Genomic DNA, 20980 nt, shown 5'->3' with positions numbered 1-20980 from the left:
GTGGAGGGCTCCAACACAGACTGTGACCACATGGACATATTTAAACATAAATTCTGTAGAAGTCAAGGAAACCTATTAAAGGACAGAGATTCACTTTTTATTTTTTTCTTTTTATACTCTTATTTGATTTTTTTTTTTTAAAGTGTCATCTAATTTCAGGCTATATTTCCAAGGCAATAAGAACATATTTGTACTTGAAAATATGATAAAAGAGTCCATAATTTCCAGTCAAATGTTATCAAATGCAAATGGCACAGCTTTGTCAACACTTAAGGCTGAGTTGTTAAACGCTGTGTTCTGACAGCAGGCAGGCATTCATATTCTTAATTTAGTCTGACCTGGTCACAACCACCTAACTTCTGCATCCAGTAATTCAAAGATCCTTACTGGAGTCTTGATGAGGTTCTTGTTCTCTAAACTTTTAAGTGCTGCTATGCTAACTATTGAGTCCCAGGTGGGACTCCTGAGTGTAAAGTGTTGCTGCAGCCTCATCCAAAGATCAGTCATTCGGCACCAGGCATTCAGTTTCCATAGTTTTAAGATTGCAGTCAGAAAGGCAGGAACAACCAGGAAAAACTTAAGTCACTCCAAGAATGGATTTCAGGAGATATAGTCACAATGCTGAATACAAACACTAGCAAATTATCATCAGCATTAGTGTACCTTTCAAAAAAAAAAAAGTCAAGTTCATATGGGCTCAGATTCTACTTCTAGTATGTCAGTAGTCCCTGAATGAAAACATCAATAGTATGATGAATGTAACACTCATTCAAAGAAGGGAAAAAAATCCAAATCCATATTTTCATTTTCTGTTTGTTTTTACTAATCATCTCCTACAATGCTTTTAGGAAATGTGGTACTCAGACTATTCTGTAGAAACCATTTCAGACCATGTTTTCATCAATATTGTTTATGTAGTTTCAATTTACTCTTAAGCTGGGATAGATATCCTCTTCTAATTCTTCCGAGCATAAATGCAGCCTAAATCTGGTTCTGATTTAAAAAGTGCCCATCAGCAGACGTAAAACATGCACAGAATTGGTTACTATTCACAGCTTCAGACAAAAGAAAGCAGTTTACAATAACCACTGAATTCCCCTTGCTTGCAGTTTGCTGTCACCACATGCTTTATTTATAGTAGGCCTGAAATAAATACTGCAGGATCAGCCATCTTGCAGTGCTGCACAAAAAAGGAAAGCTATTAAATATTTACCATAAGTCTCTCATAGCTTTGCCTCTGACACTTCCACTAGAGAAAAGGATTATTTAGCTCATGTTTTTCCACCAAATGACAATCAATTGTGATCGGAAGTGAATGGTAGCATCATTGGCATGCCCTGGGAGGGGGAGGTTGTGTCACCACACACCCAGCACAGAGATACTGCACCTCTCCTGCTCCTCTCCAGCAGCACACGGTGACGCCAAGGCAAGAGTCTTAGAGTGTCACAGGAATGTTTGTCCCAGCAGAATGAGGTCCACTCATGTTACAGCACTTTCTAAAACTAAGCCAGTACATTTGGTGAATCCTTTCCAAGGAGGCTGATCAGATTCCTTGAGTTAAGATCAAATGAATGTTGTGGATGCTCCAGTAAAACATGTTGACAAATAATACTGCACTCTCATGCGTTGCATTTACTGTGAATTTAAGAGATAAACCTATTTGTATGAAATACAAATAGATTTGGCATGCATTTCATTTTTCAACTCTGAACTGAATACTGTAGGACAATAAGTTAATGGCCTAGTATGTGTGGGACAGCCAGCCAGTTAAAGATGAACTTTGACTGGCCCAGAACTAAAATGCCTGGGGGCAGCTGTGTAGCTCAAGTAACTGATTAGAAACCGATACTGAAAAATGACTGAGAACTAAACTCCAGGAGGTCACAAAAAGATTAAAAGCAAAGCAGTATCTTTTTCCACCACAACCCAGGTCACTATAGAGTATGATCCTTCCATAGTATTGTCTAGCAGAACTAGCACCAATCCCCCCTCAGTACATCCAGAGCAATGTAGGTTTCTAAGGAACGAGCTGCAGCTATGTAAGTATCTAATGTTTTAGAATATCAGCTTTGTTTGCCTGAATACTATCATGCCTCATGGAGTTCTACCGGGTAATAGTGCACAGTGCCAAAGAAATGCCTTTCCTTCTCCCCTCACTGCTGCTCTCTTCTTCAGCAAGAGAGAATTGACTTCCTAGATGTATTTTGCCTTCATACTGAAGGAAGTAGAGCTGGTCTGGAGGGTGCCCTACCTTCCCGCACCGCTGGATCACAGGTCTCTTTCTCCAGGAATCTTCCAAATATTTCAACTCCCTGCCACTTGCCTGTCTGCATCCTTTGCCTTCCCAAAAGCAGCACAAGGAGTCACGCTGCAGGTTCTGGAGAACTAGACAGTCAGGCATTGAAAATGAACAGCCAGAAAAAGCAGAGTTTCACTCAAGCCAGTAACAAGACAAGTTCTGGCTGGCTGATCAAACCTCTGGCATAGCTGGCAAGACCTCCATCCTAATTTTGTGGTTTCATGTGAAAACACAGCATGGGTGAGGTGGTAAGAACAAATTTAGCAGGGAGTTTAGGGACGAAAGCTGTCAGAAAAAAGAACTCGACATCCACAAATTCCTGAACCCATAATGGGATATCTACATGGCTGAAACATGGAGAATTCCACTCAGCCAACACTGTGCACTAAGCACTCATTGAAGACCTACGTTAGTGTACCTTGAACAGCGCAGATTGATGGTACTTGAAGAAAAACTAAGTTTGTATAGCCAAAGAAGTTCAGACTCTCATTGTTTAGACAGGCAAGTACAAATAGGCATTCCTAATGCTTCCCTTCCGCTACATTTGATGTCTTGCAATTTGATGTCCTGCACAAGTGCTGACACCATGTACAGCTTTTCTTGAAAGCCAAATAAAAAATAAACAGTGCCCCACCCTGAAAAAGAAACCCCACAGGGAACTTAAGTGTGATAATAAAGGTGAGTAGCAGGAAACGCTGTCTGAACTGTCAGGTTATAAACAATACTCATGAAACCTTCATGGCCAGGATCAATAAAAGGAAAGGCCATCGCTCCTAGGAGCCAAGCGCCATTAGAAAAATAAAGAGCTTTCTGTCTCAGAGCATTTATGTCTAGATTTCACGTTCCACTGCTTCTTCCATGGCCTTACAAGCTAAACAAGCAAGTTCATGTCTATTGCCAGTGCTGCAACAGCAAAACCAAGCCACAGATTGCCTGGTAAGGCATTCCATGACCTTGAACTATATTCTGTAGAGCCACGTGACTACTTCATATAAATGTCCAATATCATCAAAACGTAGGGCTTAAGTTTTCCCATCACAACAGTCAATTTCCTAATGCACATATATGCCTTTTCCATTTGAAAGGATTTCCAATGTTTCCAAACTTTTATGCAAATTAGATAACTGAGCATACCCATCTCTACGATCTTTATGGAAACTAGCTTTGTTTTTCCATAGTAGAAGAACACTCCACTCCAGTTTCACTGCTGCAAGCCATATCTAAAAAAAGTAAAAATGATCTCTTAGCACAGTTATTTTCCTGGTAACCATGTCCCAGGAGATTTTGCCTTTCCCCCATTTTATTCTTATGTGGTTGAAAATTAACTATTGCTAGCAACTGCTCCCATATTTTTCATGTTAACTACTTTTCTTCTCACCAATACAATCTTTGTAAATTTATTTTTTTTTTGAAAAAAGTATATTTCATTGTAAATTTTGGGCAGGTGACTAAAGTACCACAGCCTTTTTGTACTTAGGTAAATTAACGCATTTGTGCCTAGGAAAAATGATTTTTCAAGGTGAGATTAATCTAACTTCCCGAATATTGTGGAGATGCCTTTTGTTCAAGACACTGGGATACTGGATCTGGGATACAGAGTTCTATGCATATGTCAGTTGGCTGAGATCACATGCTGATAGGGTTTAGCTTGTATAAATACTGAATTGTGCAAAGTGAAAGCCAGCTTAATGCCTCTGACCACAGAGAACTTTTTGAACAGCCCCATATCAGCTAAGAAATATTCTATTAAAAAAAAAATTACTTTTCAGTCTTTGTTTTTCCCCATGTAACTCTAGTGAGGCTGAATGGGTCGCCATAGCAAGCTAATAGCTCACGTCACAAAGCAAATTCTATGAATTGTATGAGTTTAGAGTAAAAGCATCATCTGTGAAAGTTCTCACTTCCTAACAAAGAAGCTGCCTGACCTATTTGTGCTTAATATTATTTCATATCACTTTGTGCCATTTGTCTTCTTTTCAAAATGGATCTTAACTCATCTACATCTCTTATCTATGCAAGCATGTTTCAGTCTGTGGAACATTCCATTTACTGCTTACTTTGGCTGTTCATTATCCACGTAAGTTAATTATCTGAATCACATACTATTGTTTTGGAACTAAGAGACAAGGCAAGCCTTAAAAATAAAAGAAACGATAGAGCAAGAAAGCAATAAATAACGATACTTCCACTAGAATTATGTGGAAAAGAATAATGTATACCACAATAAATAAAGCTTTAGCATTCTCAAAATACTTTAAGAAAAACTAACAATTACTTCAATCATTAAACAATAAGGAAGATGTCCTGAATGCTGTAAAACACTTTTTTAGTGTGGCCACTAGAATTGCTGGTGGTGTAATTTAGAGGTCAGCAAGTACAAAAGCACAATGATTACTCACATGAAATATCCCTGCCAACACTTGATCAAAATTACTCTTTTAAGTGACTTGCATCTCTGATATGTATTAGGATAATCTGGTTTTGGTATTCACAGAGTTGGGAACCCTTCCTCTGCATGGAAGGAGAGGTGATGGTTTGTAGTTTTAAATGCCAGGCAGACACTGGACCACTTCAGGTCCGATATTCAGGAAAGTTAAATGTGCAACAAGCCAAAGCACAGCAAGAAACAATTTTCTCTCAATATACAACCACAAGGATCAAATAGAAAAGCAGACAGAATTTCTAAAATAAATTATCAGAAAGGATTTTCCTTAACTTTCAAATATAAAATAATCCAGAATAATACAAATATTTTTAAAAATATGTCATACCATACATATATTCATAATACCACTAGAATTCATTAGAATGGAGCAAATAGAAGCTGGAGTGGGCTATAGGATGAGAGTTCAACTACATGCATCAAGACAGTGCCAAATCTTCCCTCAACAACTTTGGAAGACCATTTTCTTCTGGCTTCTGACATAAAGCCCATTTTAGTACATTTAGGATTAGGCTGCCAGTCTCCCTTCAGTTTTGGCTAAAAATCTTGCCTAAACACACAAGAGGCACACATGCACATTGTACAAGACGGCAGAAATTATTCCATGCACATCCCTACCTCCCTTGCATTCACTGAAACAGCTAGACCACACGCTTCAAGAAAAATCTCTAAGATTTTTCTTTGAGAAAAGCTGGAACATCTGAAAATCTGAAGAGCTTTAATTTAAACTCTTTTCCAGGAAATACATATTTCCAGGAAATATATATACATCTAGCCAGAGTTCTCACAGAAGCTAACAAATATGTTGCAATTTTATTAGCAACTTCCTACTTTGTATACTGATTTTATACATTATCTGGAACACTCACTTAAAGACAAACTTAAGTTAAAGCCATGTAGAAAATTCAGCCATACATTTTGCTTTAGAGTACCCTGCTCTGTCTTGGAAACATGAGCTAAAGATCTTTTTCCCTTAGGTGTCAGTCTGTTCCTGATACTGCTTAGCTCTACTGAGCATCCATGTATGAGATTTTCCGGTATTTTCTCAGAAATTGTATTTCCACATTACAACCTGCTTTCTTTGCCTAGCGTATGTAAAAATTATCTTCTCCACAATGCAATAAAAATAGCAGTTACTTTGCTTTATATAATTATGGACTTTAAATATTAATGCAACTACTACAGAAAATCTCTGTGCAAGGTTATCGGACTTGAGAACACGTTTCCTTGGAAGCAACATTAACCAGGAAAAGGTAAGAGATTCTCCTTTCTCAGTGGTAAGATAACTTTTTATCACATCTCTATGAGAAAGTCTGCCCTTTCCATGTTCTACTGACTCCCTTTCCAGCACTCAGGCTACACCTTTCTTACTCTGTCAGATGCAGAGAGGCCACTTTCAAACTCATAGGTGCCAGACCATTAATGCAAATTCTCAGCCTGCCACAAACACCTCAAATAAATCTAACAGAGATAAAACACTTATATCCCTTAATCATGAGTTTCATAGGATGTCCTTAGGAATGCAAAGACTAACTTCTATCAACATACTTCTGAAGAGTGAGGCTCAAGTTGTGGCTGGCCGACTTGATCTTGTTCTGGGCCTCTAAGTGGGTCATGCTGTCAGTGTTGACTCCATCAATGGCTACCACAAGGTCCCCTTGGTTCATCTGTGACTGTGCTGCCTTGCTGCCAGGGGTGATCTGTGCGGGAAAAGAAAAGTCATATCAAGATAAGTCATTCTGTACACAAAGCACTTACAGAGAACTCACTCAGAATTACAATGAAGAATAGATATAACACTAGCTGTATCTGTTATTGTATTGGAACAACAAAATTTATAGAAATTAAACAAACTCAAAGTTAACTCACATTTCTGCAAAGATCCAGGACAACATCTACTTGTCATTATTTCCGTTTTGATAGGTTAAGCCAAATGTAGTGTTTCTTTACCACATATTATCTCCTCCTCAAGGGGATAATTATCACTATTTATATTGGAGTAGTATACAGAGACATTACGCAGAAGTGGGAAACTAATGAACCACTATCTACTGCACAATTTTATTGTATTTTTCCTCCTAAAAGCCATTTTTCCCAAATTCATTATATTGAGCAGACAGAAAAATGAATGTGTTAGGGGCCTTGGACATGCTTTGCTTCTTTTATAGCAAGCTTTATAGGAAATCATTCTGCTTAACCTTACCCACATACAACTGTAGCTCCATTACCAAGACAGATTACTACATACCCAAGATGACCTCATCAACCTGTTGGACCTGACACTCCAAAGAGACTAGAACTTTTAGAAGTAAGAAGCCACAATGCTTCAACTACAAACCCAACTACTGAGACAACAGTTCAGAAATTCTGGTTGTTTGCTATGGCATCACATTTTGTTAGCTCCAGATGCCTCGTGAACTGAGTCTTCTCCGAACGGACAGTATCCTGACCTCAATTTTACACAGCCCTCTCAGCTTGCATCTGGATGACATTGATACAGTACAGCCACTTACGAAACTTGATTCCATTAGGGAACTCCAACTAAAACAGAAGGGCTTTCACACACCATCAGCCAGACAAATTTTAGTGAGCACATTAGAGCTGCCCTCTGCTTTCAGTACTTAAGGGTACGGACATAAGCTATAGGTCTCATATTTTTAGGTTCCTTACATCTTACAATCCTCACTTCTAAAAAAACTCAAGGATAATCTAAAATACTACAATAAACACTGCAGTCAAAAACTCTGTTCCTTCAGCACAGTGAACATAAAAGAAAGATGTGTCTGATTATAAGCCAAAATTCCCCTGTAAATTCAGCCAGGCTGAAACTGTGAAGTCAAATTCCTATAAAGAATATGGACTATTTGCATACCCACATGTACGTATAGTTACTGAAGGACCCTTCCCTGACCCATCCCCCAAATTTGTTAAGAAACAGAATCTCCAATAACATAAGAGGTCAGGAAAAGGCAAAATGTAAACAAAAGCCAAACTCTGATAAATCAGTCAGTAAGACTTGAATTCATCAAGTAGTACACTTCAGTATCTCAATTTATCCTTTTTCTCTATTAACATAAACTGTCTGCCAGTCAGGTAGACACCAAGGCTTAACCCTTCTTGATAAAGATTTTTTAATAAATAATCTTGACACATCACTTTTCTAAGATACTACTTTTTACCTCCTCATGAAACATGCAAGTTCTTGCCACAGAATCTTAACTGCATGATGCTGATCCTTCCAGTCTCCAGATAGCTGGTTCCAAGCACTGGGAACTCCCTCTTTTGCTCATCAAGAACAAAGACTAGTTTTTGAACATCAACCCAGTTACTGAAAGTCATACATCTGCCCAAATTTGTGAATGCTTATTTAACACACACATTTCTCTCCCTCTACTCCCCAGTGATGCTTCAAATAAAACAAGCCCAGAGAAGCAGAGCTTCCACAGAAAGGACAAAGAAGGCTAGATCTGGGACTAGTTTAAGATAGCTGTAACATACTGACTTCCCTCTCAGTTTCTCTGACTTCTGCTTTTCGAAGCCCCAAATTTAAATGTTATTTCTTAAAATAAAGATATAGCAGCTAACTACAACTGTCCTAGAATTAGAGTCAAATTTAGAGGGAGGGGATGGTTATAACTAGTGACCTGATTTCACTTACTCTAGTGGATATTTTCTGCCTAACACTTTTAGAAAACACTACCTAAATGAAAAATATATACATCAGAAGAATCTATCAAACAAAAAGTCCTGAGTAACTTTGAATTTGTGATTTATATGAATTTCCAGCTATGGCCACTGCAACACCCTTTCTGAGACAAAGCGCTACGGGAGAACTATATTGTGAAAGATCAGGAAACAGTCTCAATCATGGCTTACCTGCCAGTGTTCCTTTATTTGAAAAGGAAATAAAGGGATTTGTAGTCATCTCTTCAGCTAAGTATAGTGGTAACAAATTCTGGGCTGGATTCCTTCATACAGCTCTACCTTCCCAATTCCCATTTCAGGGGCCAAAACTCCACTGATGTCACTTTACCACTAAAACTCAGCTTATCCTAGCTTCATAGGCAGTAAGACTCAAAAGTATAAAAGACGGATCTAGTTTATTATATCTGTAATTCAGAACCATAATAAGTATCAGGAAAGACTTACTTCTTCCCTGTGTCTTGCCACCAGCTAAGAGCATGCTATGTAGATTATTGGGCTCTATAGAGCTTTATACAGAAGGCATTATTAAAGTCTGGATGTATAATCTGTATAAAATATTCAAATCAAAGTACAAAATTATGCCTATTTTAGTTAGAAGCTAATAGGTTTTCTGCGAGACTTTCAAGGGAACCCACAGCATGCATTTCCAGCAGACACTGAGAACAGTCAGTAATTGGTGGGGACAAAATACCAGTGCACAGACGGAGATACAGGGCAGCCAGATCTGAAGTGTCAAGGCACATTCAAGACTATCTTGTTCCCATTTTTAAAGATCCAGCAGAAAGGAATGGAATGCAAAGTGTTTATCTGTTGGTATTTTCCTTCACAAATTCATCTCTGATCTACTAAAATTTAGTAAATATAATTCCAAACAGAGAAGATCTCACTATGTCTTTGTGAAATCTTTCGGGATTACTTTCTATTTAAAAAGATTTTTAAAAAATGTTTTTTTTAAATGAAGGGTGAATGTTAATTAACCCTTGGAATTAGACTGCAAATCCAGATCTGTCTACACAGAGAGTTCTAGTTTGCTCTCGCCTCAGCCTCGTTTCTATTAACAGAAGTAACAAAAGTAGAGAAATACAGTTCTGTCTAGGCCAAATACGCATTTTTCAATTTGATCACCAAAGTTTTTTTCTTTAAAGATCTCTGGCCAAGTTCTAGACAGAACTATTTCAGAAAACCTTTGTAATAGTCTTAGCTCATTTGCTCTGTATTCCAACATAGCTTTCAGATGCTAGGTGTTGCAAATGCCTTTATTTAAGGGTACAGCGAGATGTTCACCAGAGATTCAAGGTATAGCTATTTCTGTCAATTGATTTACAAAAATCCAAGCCAGGGTACCACTGACAGATCTGATTTTAATAGTGTTTCCTTAGTGCCTCAAGCCCAAGCACAGACTTGGTCTTAAAAAGCCAAGCATCTTTCACCTCTCTCAGAAATGCAGAGGAACGCTTGCTGCTTCAGATATGTGAATTTTCAGCCCTCACAGATTTCCTACAAGGCAGACATCTGACTTCCAATATCCCCAGCTTAAAGCAAGTGGGCAGGCTGGAAGTATCACATGTTGCTTTCAATGCACTACAGAGAATTCTTACTACGCTCTGTTGTGAGCAGATCTGTATACTGGGTGAATATATAGTACAACAGTGACAGCTGCGCCCTAAAAAATAAGTCTGCACCGGGTTCAGAGTAAATACTACTTAGCAGGAGCTCTGGGAGGCCGTGTACAAAGTGCAGCTGCTGCACCACCTTGAGAACAGCACATGTTCCCACCCAAGCCCCCTCAGCTCCACTCTGAAGTGGGAGAGAGAGGGATCAGGCAGCATTTGAGTGGCTGAGTATTAAAATACTAATGAGAATGCTTGTATAAACAGATGGATGGACACAGCTTTCCTACCCCAAGGAACTCCTAATTTACAAGGCAGACAAAAATACATAGGGAGGCTTATACAACTGAGAAGGTGTTAATATGATAGCTTGCAGCATTAGCCAGGGCCTCTTCTCCTTCCAGGACTTGAGCTATGCCTGACCCCAAACCCAAAATTAACAAATTATATTTTCCTCTTCTCAATCAAGAGCAACATTTCAGAGAATCAAGTAGCCACTAGCACTAGAAATATGCTGAAGCACTGTGGATGAATCCACTCTCCTCCCCAGCATCTCTGGGACAGAAGAAAACATTAAAAGAAAATGTTCCTTTCCATAGTCAGAATGGCTAGAAATCAGAGACAGGACATAAGCTATCAGCTACCAGAGACCATAATATACTGTTACAAGAAAAGGAATGGACAGACACTAAGGACGACTAGAAAATAAAATGTGCTTCCTTTCTGGAGAAAACAGCATCTAAATCCCCCTCGGTTAGATTTTTGCAAGCAGGTTTTCATATAGATGCTTCCAACAAACCTTCATGGGCTTTCTAAGCACTGAGGCTCACCATGCCTGGGAGTGGCACCAAAGCTTCCTCGTTTTGCGCATACAAGCACAACCTACTGAAAGGAGGAGAGACACGCATTGAAATCCCACCGCTGAACAGTTGCACTGCACTGGTGAATGTCCATATGAATCCAAGTAGTTATCTCTGGACTGGAGACATCAGTTCCTTTCCCATTGTTAACAAATTAATTGAGGAAATTTATGTTATCGTTTCCTAAATGAGTCACTTTCCATTGCTGTCTGCACAATGAACGCATAACAGCTCCAAAGGGAAAATGGTGGGTTTTCTTAGACAAAAGATGACAATTCTAGACAAGAAAAAACAGCAAATAAAAGGAATAAAACCCACTGGGAGAAGTCATCAGGCAGAAATTCACCATTTCATTTGACACATTGCCAGAAGGCATAAAACAGGAACAGAAAAAGAAAACACCTAGATAACCTATACCATAGAGCAAACATCCCACTATCTTTGATGATGGCTTTTATAGCTTTCAGTGTCAGATGGAAAGAGCTGAGCAAGACCAATTAAGTGTAAAGACAGAGGACCATAGGAAACTGGAAATGAAAGTCTTTGCACATATCACTAACCAAACCTAAGAAAAATTCCCTTTCTGCAGCTACCTGAAGAAAATGTCTCATTGTTTTCAATTTACTGCCAGGCTTTACCCCCCCTCCCCTCCCCCATTTTTTTTTTAATGAAACAACAAGACCTGCCTTAAATGAACACTCAGGGCATCTGCAAAATGTGCTACTGACACCTTGAAGAGCTTCCATTTATATTAAACAGAGCTGAGCTGGCAAGCCACAGAGACACTCTGAAGTGGCCTCTCAGGCTATGCTTCATCTGTAGTTAGGAAGGGAGATTACAATACATGTGAGAACACCTAAAATAGCTTTAATCTACCTCTCTTGGGTACCAGGAGCCACGACGCCACAGCAGCACAGAGATTTTGTGGGACAGCCAGTCAAGCACTTACAGTTCAGGACACCCTGTCCTGAAATCCGTACTGTGAGAGCAGAAGGGCTATTGGCACTTGAGCTATCCGGCTTACCTCAGCCTCAGGGATGCCAAGCCATGCTGGAAGGGTACCACCTCAGTTAACACCAGAAATTCTCCTTCTGCTTAATGCCTTTACAAGGCTCCTGTTCACACACAATATATAGGATCCTCAAGGAAAAAGACAGACAGCTAGCCCTTCTTGCCAAGCTAAATAGACCCAGGTGATGAAAATAAGCCCAATGTAAAAGATTTTCAGCTGGGAAATGAAATGAAGCATATAGGCAACGCTTAGGGGACTGCCCTAGGCAAGGCTTTGGGGGACTTTTTGAGAGTAAGCGTGAACGCTCCTGTCCCTCGTTGGAAGGAAGCTCATGTCATTTCCTGCCTCAACTACACATTATCACATTGAAAAATTGTCAATCTTCTGTTTAAAAAAAAAAAAAAGGAAATATTTTGGAGTTTGCAGCTTAGCCTGTTAGAAGCATGACTAGCCTATGTATACCAACTATACAGATGATAGTCAAAATGTGGATGTGGCTTTTTAATAGGATGTGTTCACATAGCTAGAAGACTATACAGCTCTCTAAATCTTGTATGGTATGACTAATAGTAATCTCTCTTCTCCCAGTCTTCATCTAAAAATAGGTGTTAGATCTGTTCGGTCTATTCTCAGTTAGCATCACGTACTGTGCCAAGACAGTGTGTGCTGTGTACCTTGCAGAAATGAAAGGGAAGCAGAGGTGAGTCATATAATAACGAATGTTGGTTGTTTTGTTTCAACAACAGATTTTAAGGAACAAGTGAGCATGTTCTTCTTTGCTATCAAAGAGTTTAATAACCTTAATGCAAATCAAAACTGAGACTATGACTGAGGTACTGATCCTCAGTATTCTGGCAGCCCCGTGTGTGTGAGCAGTTCTGTCGACTTCCACAGGACAACTCCCTGCAGCGAAGTTACACTCAGCTTCTAAGTGCTTGTAGGATCAGTACTGCCAAGTATCTTCAAAGGTTCCCCTTCCTCTTCCCTACTTCTCTCTTTCAAATTTTAATTCATTTTAAGGCTGTTTTATAAGGTGGGATGTTTTCTTGTGTTTCAAGTAGACAGATCTCAGTTATCAACATGGCCTTTCACATTTTCATAGCTATCGGCTTCTTGAATTCTACATTCTGTGCAGTTTTTTGACCTCCTCATACAAACACAATTTGTCTTGTCTCCCCTACAAGCATTAGCAATAAACTGAGGGGTTTATGTCTTTTGCTATTGGCCACTATAGTAAGATTTTCTTTTTTTCAAGTTCATTGCGCTTAATGTCACTAAAAGGGCATTCGAGACAATACTGAGAGTTTTAGTTTGGCAGTTAGTGGCCTGCAGCCACTTTTGATATTAAGCAACTTAAAATAGCTTTGACTTTGAGTAAGTCCTGAGGTTCCAGCACAGATTTGACTGACATGTAATTGACTCTTCTGCTGTGTTTGTAAATTAGGGTACTTATTACATTGATGCAGGCTTATGTTTAACTATTCTTTAAATGTGCATTTGTTTATTGAGTTCTTTTTGTTTCTGGCAACCAGAATACCAGGGGAGTAATTCTTCCTCTGATCACTAAAACACGAGCTGCCAGTTTGACACCGCAAATAGCAGCCCTGTTTCTAAACCAGAAGTATGTAGTATTCAACTCCATGCTTTGCCTGCAGATGCTAGAATAGTATAGTACACACAGAAAGGCATCCATATGAAAGATGATGACATGTAGCACATGTCCACAGTGACGGAGATGTTGAATCAGAACTAAATTTGCAAGAACTACACTTGGTATCATGCCATTACTTTTAGGTTTTAAGAGGCCCCTATTGCCCAATGTGAATCTGTTTCAATTGGATGGCCCAGCATTAACCATCCACCATATAGCATCAATTACCCATTTAACACTCTCCTTATCCACAAGAATAACTGGTTTGTACCTGTAGCATTCATCCATGCTCTGTGAGAGAACAAACAAAAGCACAGGCTTCAATCTTCAGAGTGTGAGGAATTCCTTTCAAGATCCAAATGAATAAAAAAACCCCCAAACAAACAGAAGCAAAGTTCCCCTGAGAAAGTGCAATGTAAATTTCTTCTGTAAAATGCTGTATCATGTTTAGTGCACAACATGACATCCTGCCAGGTATCCCAGCAGGATCCTTGGAAATTTAAAGATGTAGCAGATAAAATACAATCCTGACACATTTAACAGGTACATAAACTGCTGGATGTTTCAGAAAGGAAGGGAAGTTGTATAGGCGGAGGATGTTTCTTTTACCTTTTAAAATGTAATAGCTTAAGCTTTGTTTTCTTAGCTTTTCTGTTGAACACAGAGATGCCACTTCCCTTGTGAAGCCACAGGAGCCACATTTGTTTAACAGGAAATAATCTGAACATATTGTTGATCTTAAATCAAAAAGGGAAAACTTGTTATGTTGAAGATTGTGAAGACTGACAAAATAATAAAGGGCAACACAATCTGAATTTTAAAAGGAAGCATCTTGTTTTACTGCTTCTTTATCTCGTCTGAGGAGGGAAATGGCTGTTGCTGAGGACAAGGATTGAACTTTATTTATAGAGTGATGAAGCCAATGCTGGTTTTAAGTGTTTTAACCCATTAAAGTGGCGAGTACAGCAATCTTCAAAAATTTCCCACTTAAAGCTTGCAGAGTATAATGAAACCCCCCGGATTTTATTTTACAAAACGCAAGCCAGTGGCATATATGTTTTTTTCAAGGTAAAAGCATCCCTCTAAGTGAATTTTACATCCATCAGCTTTATAATCCTCTATTGCATAAATGTAGCTGAGTACTTTCCCACGCATCTCACAGTGCCTTCAGGGCATGTAGCAGTAGTAAGCTGAAAAGTTTTCAAAATGTGGGGTTTTTGTCTTTTTTCCATACACTAGTGTATTTTCCGTATACTCTACAATAACAATTTTTTATGTGACTTTAGAATGGCTTCCTGTTTACAGACAAAATGAAATAATAGAAATGAAGTGTTTTAACATAGTGTTACTGTCTGTAGCTAAAGGCTATTTCAGACTCAAAAAATCAAATGAGTAAGATGGAAAAAGTATCATTTATTGAGAAAGAGATAGTGATTTTTATTTAACTACTAATGCAACATGGGTAGATTTAGTGACCATAACAGTTTCCATCCTCCTCTCCCCTACAAACCATCAAGCTTGTGATGAAACAGGAGGCCAAGTAAATCCTGACAGAGTGGCTCCTACATTAATCTAGGGCTCACAAGCTTGTTTAATTTCTGGGCAGAAATAGATCAGATCAGCTGGGTGCGTTATATACAAAGGTAACCTGGACTAACAGTCTTCTTTCCCTGCAGGGTGCTGCTTCATCAGCTCCCCTTCCCAACTTGCACCATTTCCTAGGGAGAATCTGAGGTAAAAATCTTTTACGAAACACTACACAAAAGACAATGATATTATGTTCTGAAAATTTACAGAAAGTCTTCATTAAACTTCAATATTGTTCATGAGTCAACACGTCCTAAAAGATACAACTGAAAATACTGCTAAGTTAGGAAAATGCAACATCCAGAAGGGTGCACTGAAATAAGGTTTTAACAAGAATGTCCCATAAATTTGAGAAGCAATAAACTGATTTAGAAGTAGGTTATTTGGAAAGAGCTTTAAGAAATTAATGACCTCAGCTAGTTAATAATAATTTGCCTGTGGTGAACTGACCTGTGTCCAAACAATGCCACCATGTCTTCTATTTTTATGCCCAAGTTTCGGGCTGAAACTTGACTCAAATTCCCAACCACTACAAGGAAAGCTGTTCTTGGGGAATTTCCATTCCAGATGAAGGCAGGAGTCTGTGATCTTATGATTCCTAATTCAGGAGAGTGCATAGTTCAAGCAGACTCAATTATCTTTGGATAAGCTACCAGGGTTTCATTTTTCTTGCAGAGCGAAAATTATTTATTCAAACTCCCAGGCCCTCCAGAGTTCTCTAAAATGGTAAAGCTTGTTTACTTGACCATCCCACTCAGCAGTATGTTCCCAATACTCACTGTTAGAAATAGAGAACTAGTTCCACAGTAGGAAAACCAGAAACTTTGACGTTCTCAGAACATTTTAGTTATTGTTCAGTCAAGGATGACATTTGGACCCCTTGCCAGCAGTAATACCAGGTATATTTCCTACTTTGTCAACATTCATCCATCAGTCTTTTAGGTGCCCAGAGAAGCACTCCCTTGTGGACAAGCTGATCTGTTGTCTCTGATGACAGGTTTTGAATTCCCCAAGGAGTTACCCAGCACATGTGTGTGCGGAGGGGGATCTCAATGTGCAAAGACGATGACCAGTAGCTGGCACTTGAAAGAAAGTGTTAAGGCAGGAAAAGAAGTCTGGTCGGTATTTCGTATCAGCTGACATGCTGCTGTGGACAGCCTTTCACCTTCTGATCACCATCTGACCTGGTGATCAACAGGTGAGGGTTGAAGAGCTTTCAGTTTGCATCAGGAATGATAAGTAAGATGTATCCCATCTTAATAAATTCTTCAACTCTATTTTGTACTACATTCCAGAGGGTCCAATGAAAAATCTCCACTGTTTTAATTACAGATAGCAAAGTGAGCAACCATCAATTGTGAAAGAACGCTTTCTGTCTAACCAAAAGGCCCCTGCAAAACATGGCCTGCAGATTTGCCTGTGATACTGATACTGCTAGTTAGTGATACTTTTACCTGTTAACCTGGGGAGCAACATTTCTGCCAATTCCTTTTGGAGTACTCTGCTTCTCTCCTGTTTTATCTCATCCAGATTTGGTGTTCACCATTTACTGGTGTAAGCAGCACCAAGCTAAGACAGGATTATTCTTCCAGAGCAGGCAGGTTTTAACAGAGTGTTCCCAGGTAGGGCCTTGAAGCATGCCATCTACATATACTCCTCCAACCCTCTCTCCTCTGTACATTCCTATTTCTTTCAGGTAGTTAATTATACTTGGAAGCAAAGTAACAATGAATTATAAAGACTTCTCCCAGTTTGGCAACATGATCAGTGGTTTAGGAGCTTAGGGTACATTTTAAAAAATGGCTTACCTGTTCATATCTAATAAACATTCTTAGGTAACAAAGGTTAGGTGCACAAATTATGCGTGAAAAATCATCACTAGCTGGGCTTTATCTAGATGAATGTGGTTCTGTATAACTTACACATAGCTTGGGTGTAACAGAATTATTCTGCAGGGTCCTTCACTTCCATTTCAAAGCTGTACTTTTATCTTTCATTCATTCCTTGATAACTTCAGACATTTTTCGCAGAAGCACTGGAAGCAGAGGTTGTAATGAGCTCCACACCTAGCTGCAGTGAGTATCCAAATTCTGCATGTCCAAATTAGGAATTTTCCTCTCCTGGTCCAGGGTAAATACACTAATTATGATAATCTGATTGCATATTTTGTTATGGAATAAATGTTCACAGGACATCTATTTAAGTCCATGGAAGGAATGCAATCAAGTTCAGAATTTGGCTTAACAGTGTTTTTCCTGGCTGCGTTAGACACTAACTTCTACAGTGGAGCATGTCAAAATAATTGGTTTGGAAGAGGCAGCAGGAAAGTTGTTGTTTGACAAAGAAAGAAATTCAGAAAATCTAAGGTGGTCTGCCTTTCTATGCCCAGATTGTCTTTTTTCCTTCATCTGGCACCAAATGAATTGCTAAACAATGAATTGTGTAGATGACAAAATATGACAGTTACTTTAATAGGGATTCCTGCTCCTAGTAAAACTGTTAGCTGTCTGATACAAATGACAAATGAAAGAACACATAGAAAAAAGTTAACCCTCCACTTTGATCTCAAATGACGACTTAACTAAACTGCCAGACAATGAGCTTCACCACTCTATTTTGTCAACAAGCATCTGAATGGCTGATTTAAAGTGAGATTTTGGACTGCATAAAGAAAAAATATCTTTAAGGAAGATTGATGTATTTCCTAATACCAACACATGAATCTCAGATCCAGCCAGAATTATGACTGATGGAATTATGAAAGTTCTCTGTTCTAGGCAGAGTTACATTTTTTCAGAGCTGTACACCCACGTGCAAACAAAATCTGTAGGTGTTTTTGAGTTTTAATATGTTGTCAGAGTTTGATCTTGGCCAAGTTTCTCTAAACCCTCTTAAATCAGGAGATTACTTAGTGGATGACTGGCTCCCACCCTCCCTAGTTTTTATTTTTCATCTGTTTCCTTTATTTATATCCTTCCTTCTCTCACAGCATCTTGTTCAATAACATTGTTTAGTCTCATGAATCATGTTTGCAGAGAAAGTATTTAAAAACTGTCAGCGATGGAACTTTGATGTGCTGCACATCAAGACTATGCCAACTGCAATGGCAGCAGAAAACATTTCTCAAAGTGAATATGCACCTATTTAACAACAGGAGGCTTTTACTTCAGATACCAAGAAGCGGAAATAAATGAAAATTAAGAATGCTTGGATGGCTATTGGGCAGCTGGGGAGATTCCTGGGGCAGACAGAAGTGCCAAATGGAGCTGTATTAGTAATCTCTCTTTATCCCAGGATGGGTTTATTTATAGAATTATACAGCTCTTCAAAAGACTGTAAGATTACATATGTATATGATATGGGAGCAACATATGCATTTTACATGTAACTGCCTAATAAAGTCTGAAGATGCTCTCAAACTTTTACTAGACATATTTTAAATAGTACCACAGATCACATCTATCTGGTTCTCTCAGCTGGTGACAGGCATTTTCTTCTGACTGGCCTTCCCCTCTGCCTTTTGGTATCATTTCCTGGATTGAAAGAAATGCACCCTCTACCTTCTGCTTCCATTTCATGTGTATCTATCTCCTACATAAAATCCTCAGAAAAGAGCTCCTTCACAATTCCAGATAACACCAATGAGTCTTCTGGGTTACACCCAGTCCAGCATACATTCAACTAAAAGTCATTTCTATTACACAGTGTGACATTAACCTCCTATTCTATACCTAGAAAGCAACAATTTGATGCTATTCCTTAACAGCTATCCATAGTCAGAACTAGAAAGAGACTCCTGAGTCACTACTGGAAATAGCATTTTACCAGCAAAATCTTATCATCAAATTAGAGAGACTTCTGAGGCTGCAGAGGGAAATATTAAGCATAAACAGTAGCTGGTATTAAAGCTATACGCATCAACCACACAGAGAAAATGTAAATGTAAGCTTAGATTAATCTAGCTATCTGTCTTCTCTGATGAAAAGACACACCAGAAATTTGTCAAAATTCTCTGGTTTTAAACAGTGAGGCATTGACATCTCTCTTCTACGTATATATGGTGCCTAGCATAATGGGGCCCAAACCTTCCTTGGCCCTATACCTCAGGGTAATAGAAGTATTGGAAATAAAGACTCAATACATTTCACAGAGTGATGAACAAGACATCAAGCAGTATTTTGGGCAAATGATACAGAAGACTAGTATAAAGAAATCCAGGTATTAAAAGGAGTTCCTAATGAAAATACAAATACAAAGGAGAAACTGAGACATAAGAAAAAGAAAAAAAACTTATTTTACAAGGTTCTGGCTATGTCAGAGAGGAACAAGACACTGTCTTCACTCTCCACTTCAAAACACCTAACATTGTCTCATCAAACTTTGCTGCTCTCTGTGAATGCCACAGACCAACAGAACTCACATGAAAGCATGGATTTCAATCTCTGCGCCACTCTGCCCTGTAGTCTAGGCAATAATTTTAGCATCTGTTGCAGACCCCATGAAGAGATTTGTAGTGATAGTGGAGAGGTAAAAGCTCCACAGACAATAAGGTATCGGTCACGTCTCTTTGGAGGCCCCTTATCCTTTTTTATCATGCATGACCCTGTAAGAATGTGCAATGCGATAGTCCAGAGGGAAAAAGCACCAGGCTGTCAAGCTGAGCTTTTGCTGGCTGTAACTCAGATATGACACAAAGTCATGCCCATCTTATGTAAAGACTGATAAGAAGGCGGTGCGCTGTTTATGCTAAATCAGTATGTAATTAGAAGGTCTTGTGCTTGTATTAGTAGGTACACTGATAATCAGCCCTCAAAAAAACCAGAACAGAGAACTGCAAGTCTGAATATGAAAAGTGGTTAAATCCTTCTAAAGAAGGAAAGGCAAAGAACATAACTGCTCTAAGATTAACAGCTTTTGAAACAGCATGATTACAAGTACCTTCCCCAAGTAAGGTGTGAATCGAGCTGTTATGGAAGTTAGTGAGTCAAGGAGTCTCACGCAGGAAATGAATTCCATTGTGCATATTCCTCCTGTGACCCTAGCCTGTTCGCTTGGAGGACCAGAGAACTTCTGTCTTTTGGGATTTTGTTCTTCTGTCCTGTCTGTCAACACATTAGAAATAAAGCTTTAGCACTGCAAAAATATTGTGGTCCCAATTCCCCATTACTTAGCACAAAGTTATTCTCTTCAGTGCAAGTATTTCAGTTTCTCTGTTAACTGCTGTGTAGCACTACCAATGACTACATAGCTGCCTGGCAATGGTAAATCAGAGTTTGCCTTTTCACCTCAGGCAAAATACCGATGATTTCTTCTCAAATGACATTTGGAAAGCATACCTTTAATTTACAATATTATTCTAAAAACTCTTCTATTCCCCCTACAGTTTTATGATAATGTTTGTTGGTTTTATGAGTATGGAAGTAAAACTAAGGATCATGGGCAGCCTGGTGCTCATGTCCCTGTTTGCTTCTGTCCTGAAGAGGAACCTCCCTGCTCTTATCAAAAGTAACAACTTGTAAGTTTACATTCGAGAATCCCTCTCTAATGACTATGGTTAGGGCCACAGCGAACTCCCTTCACAAAAGAGCACGCTGGCAGGACTCACATCTAACTTAACTTGCCATAGAATCATAGAATCATAGAATGTTTTGGGTTGGAAGGGACCCCTAGAGGTCATCTAGTCCAACCCCCCTGCAGGGAGCAGGGACACTGCTAACCAGATCAGGTTGCTCAGAGCCCCGTCCAACCTGGCCTTGAATGTTTCCAGGGATGGGGCCTCCACTACCTCTCTGGGCAACCTGTGCCAGTGTTTC

General features: G+C 39.1%; 1 protein-coding gene across 1 annotated transcript in view; it reads right to left on the bottom strand.

The window, feature by feature from the left end:
- The window catches only part of LDB3 (LIM domain binding 3), a 74312-nt gene that overhangs the window by 34134 nt on the left and 19198 nt on the right, over positions 1-20980 (bottom strand). The window contains exon 2 of the mRNA XM_035889234.1: positions 6291-6442. Within this exon, the coding sequence (XP_035745127.1) occupies positions 6291-6442 (152 nt within the window). The remainder of the gene's footprint in view (positions 1-6290; positions 6443-20980) is intronic.

Source organism: Egretta garzetta, unplaced genomic scaffold, assembly GCF_000687185.1.
Source record: "Egretta garzetta isolate BGI_Z169 unplaced genomic scaffold, ASM68718v1 scaffold280, whole genome shotgun sequence".
Classification (NCBI taxonomy): domain Eukaryota; kingdom Metazoa; phylum Chordata; class Aves; order Pelecaniformes; family Ardeidae; genus Egretta; species Egretta garzetta.
This window is presented reverse-complemented; position numbering and strand designations above follow the sequence as displayed.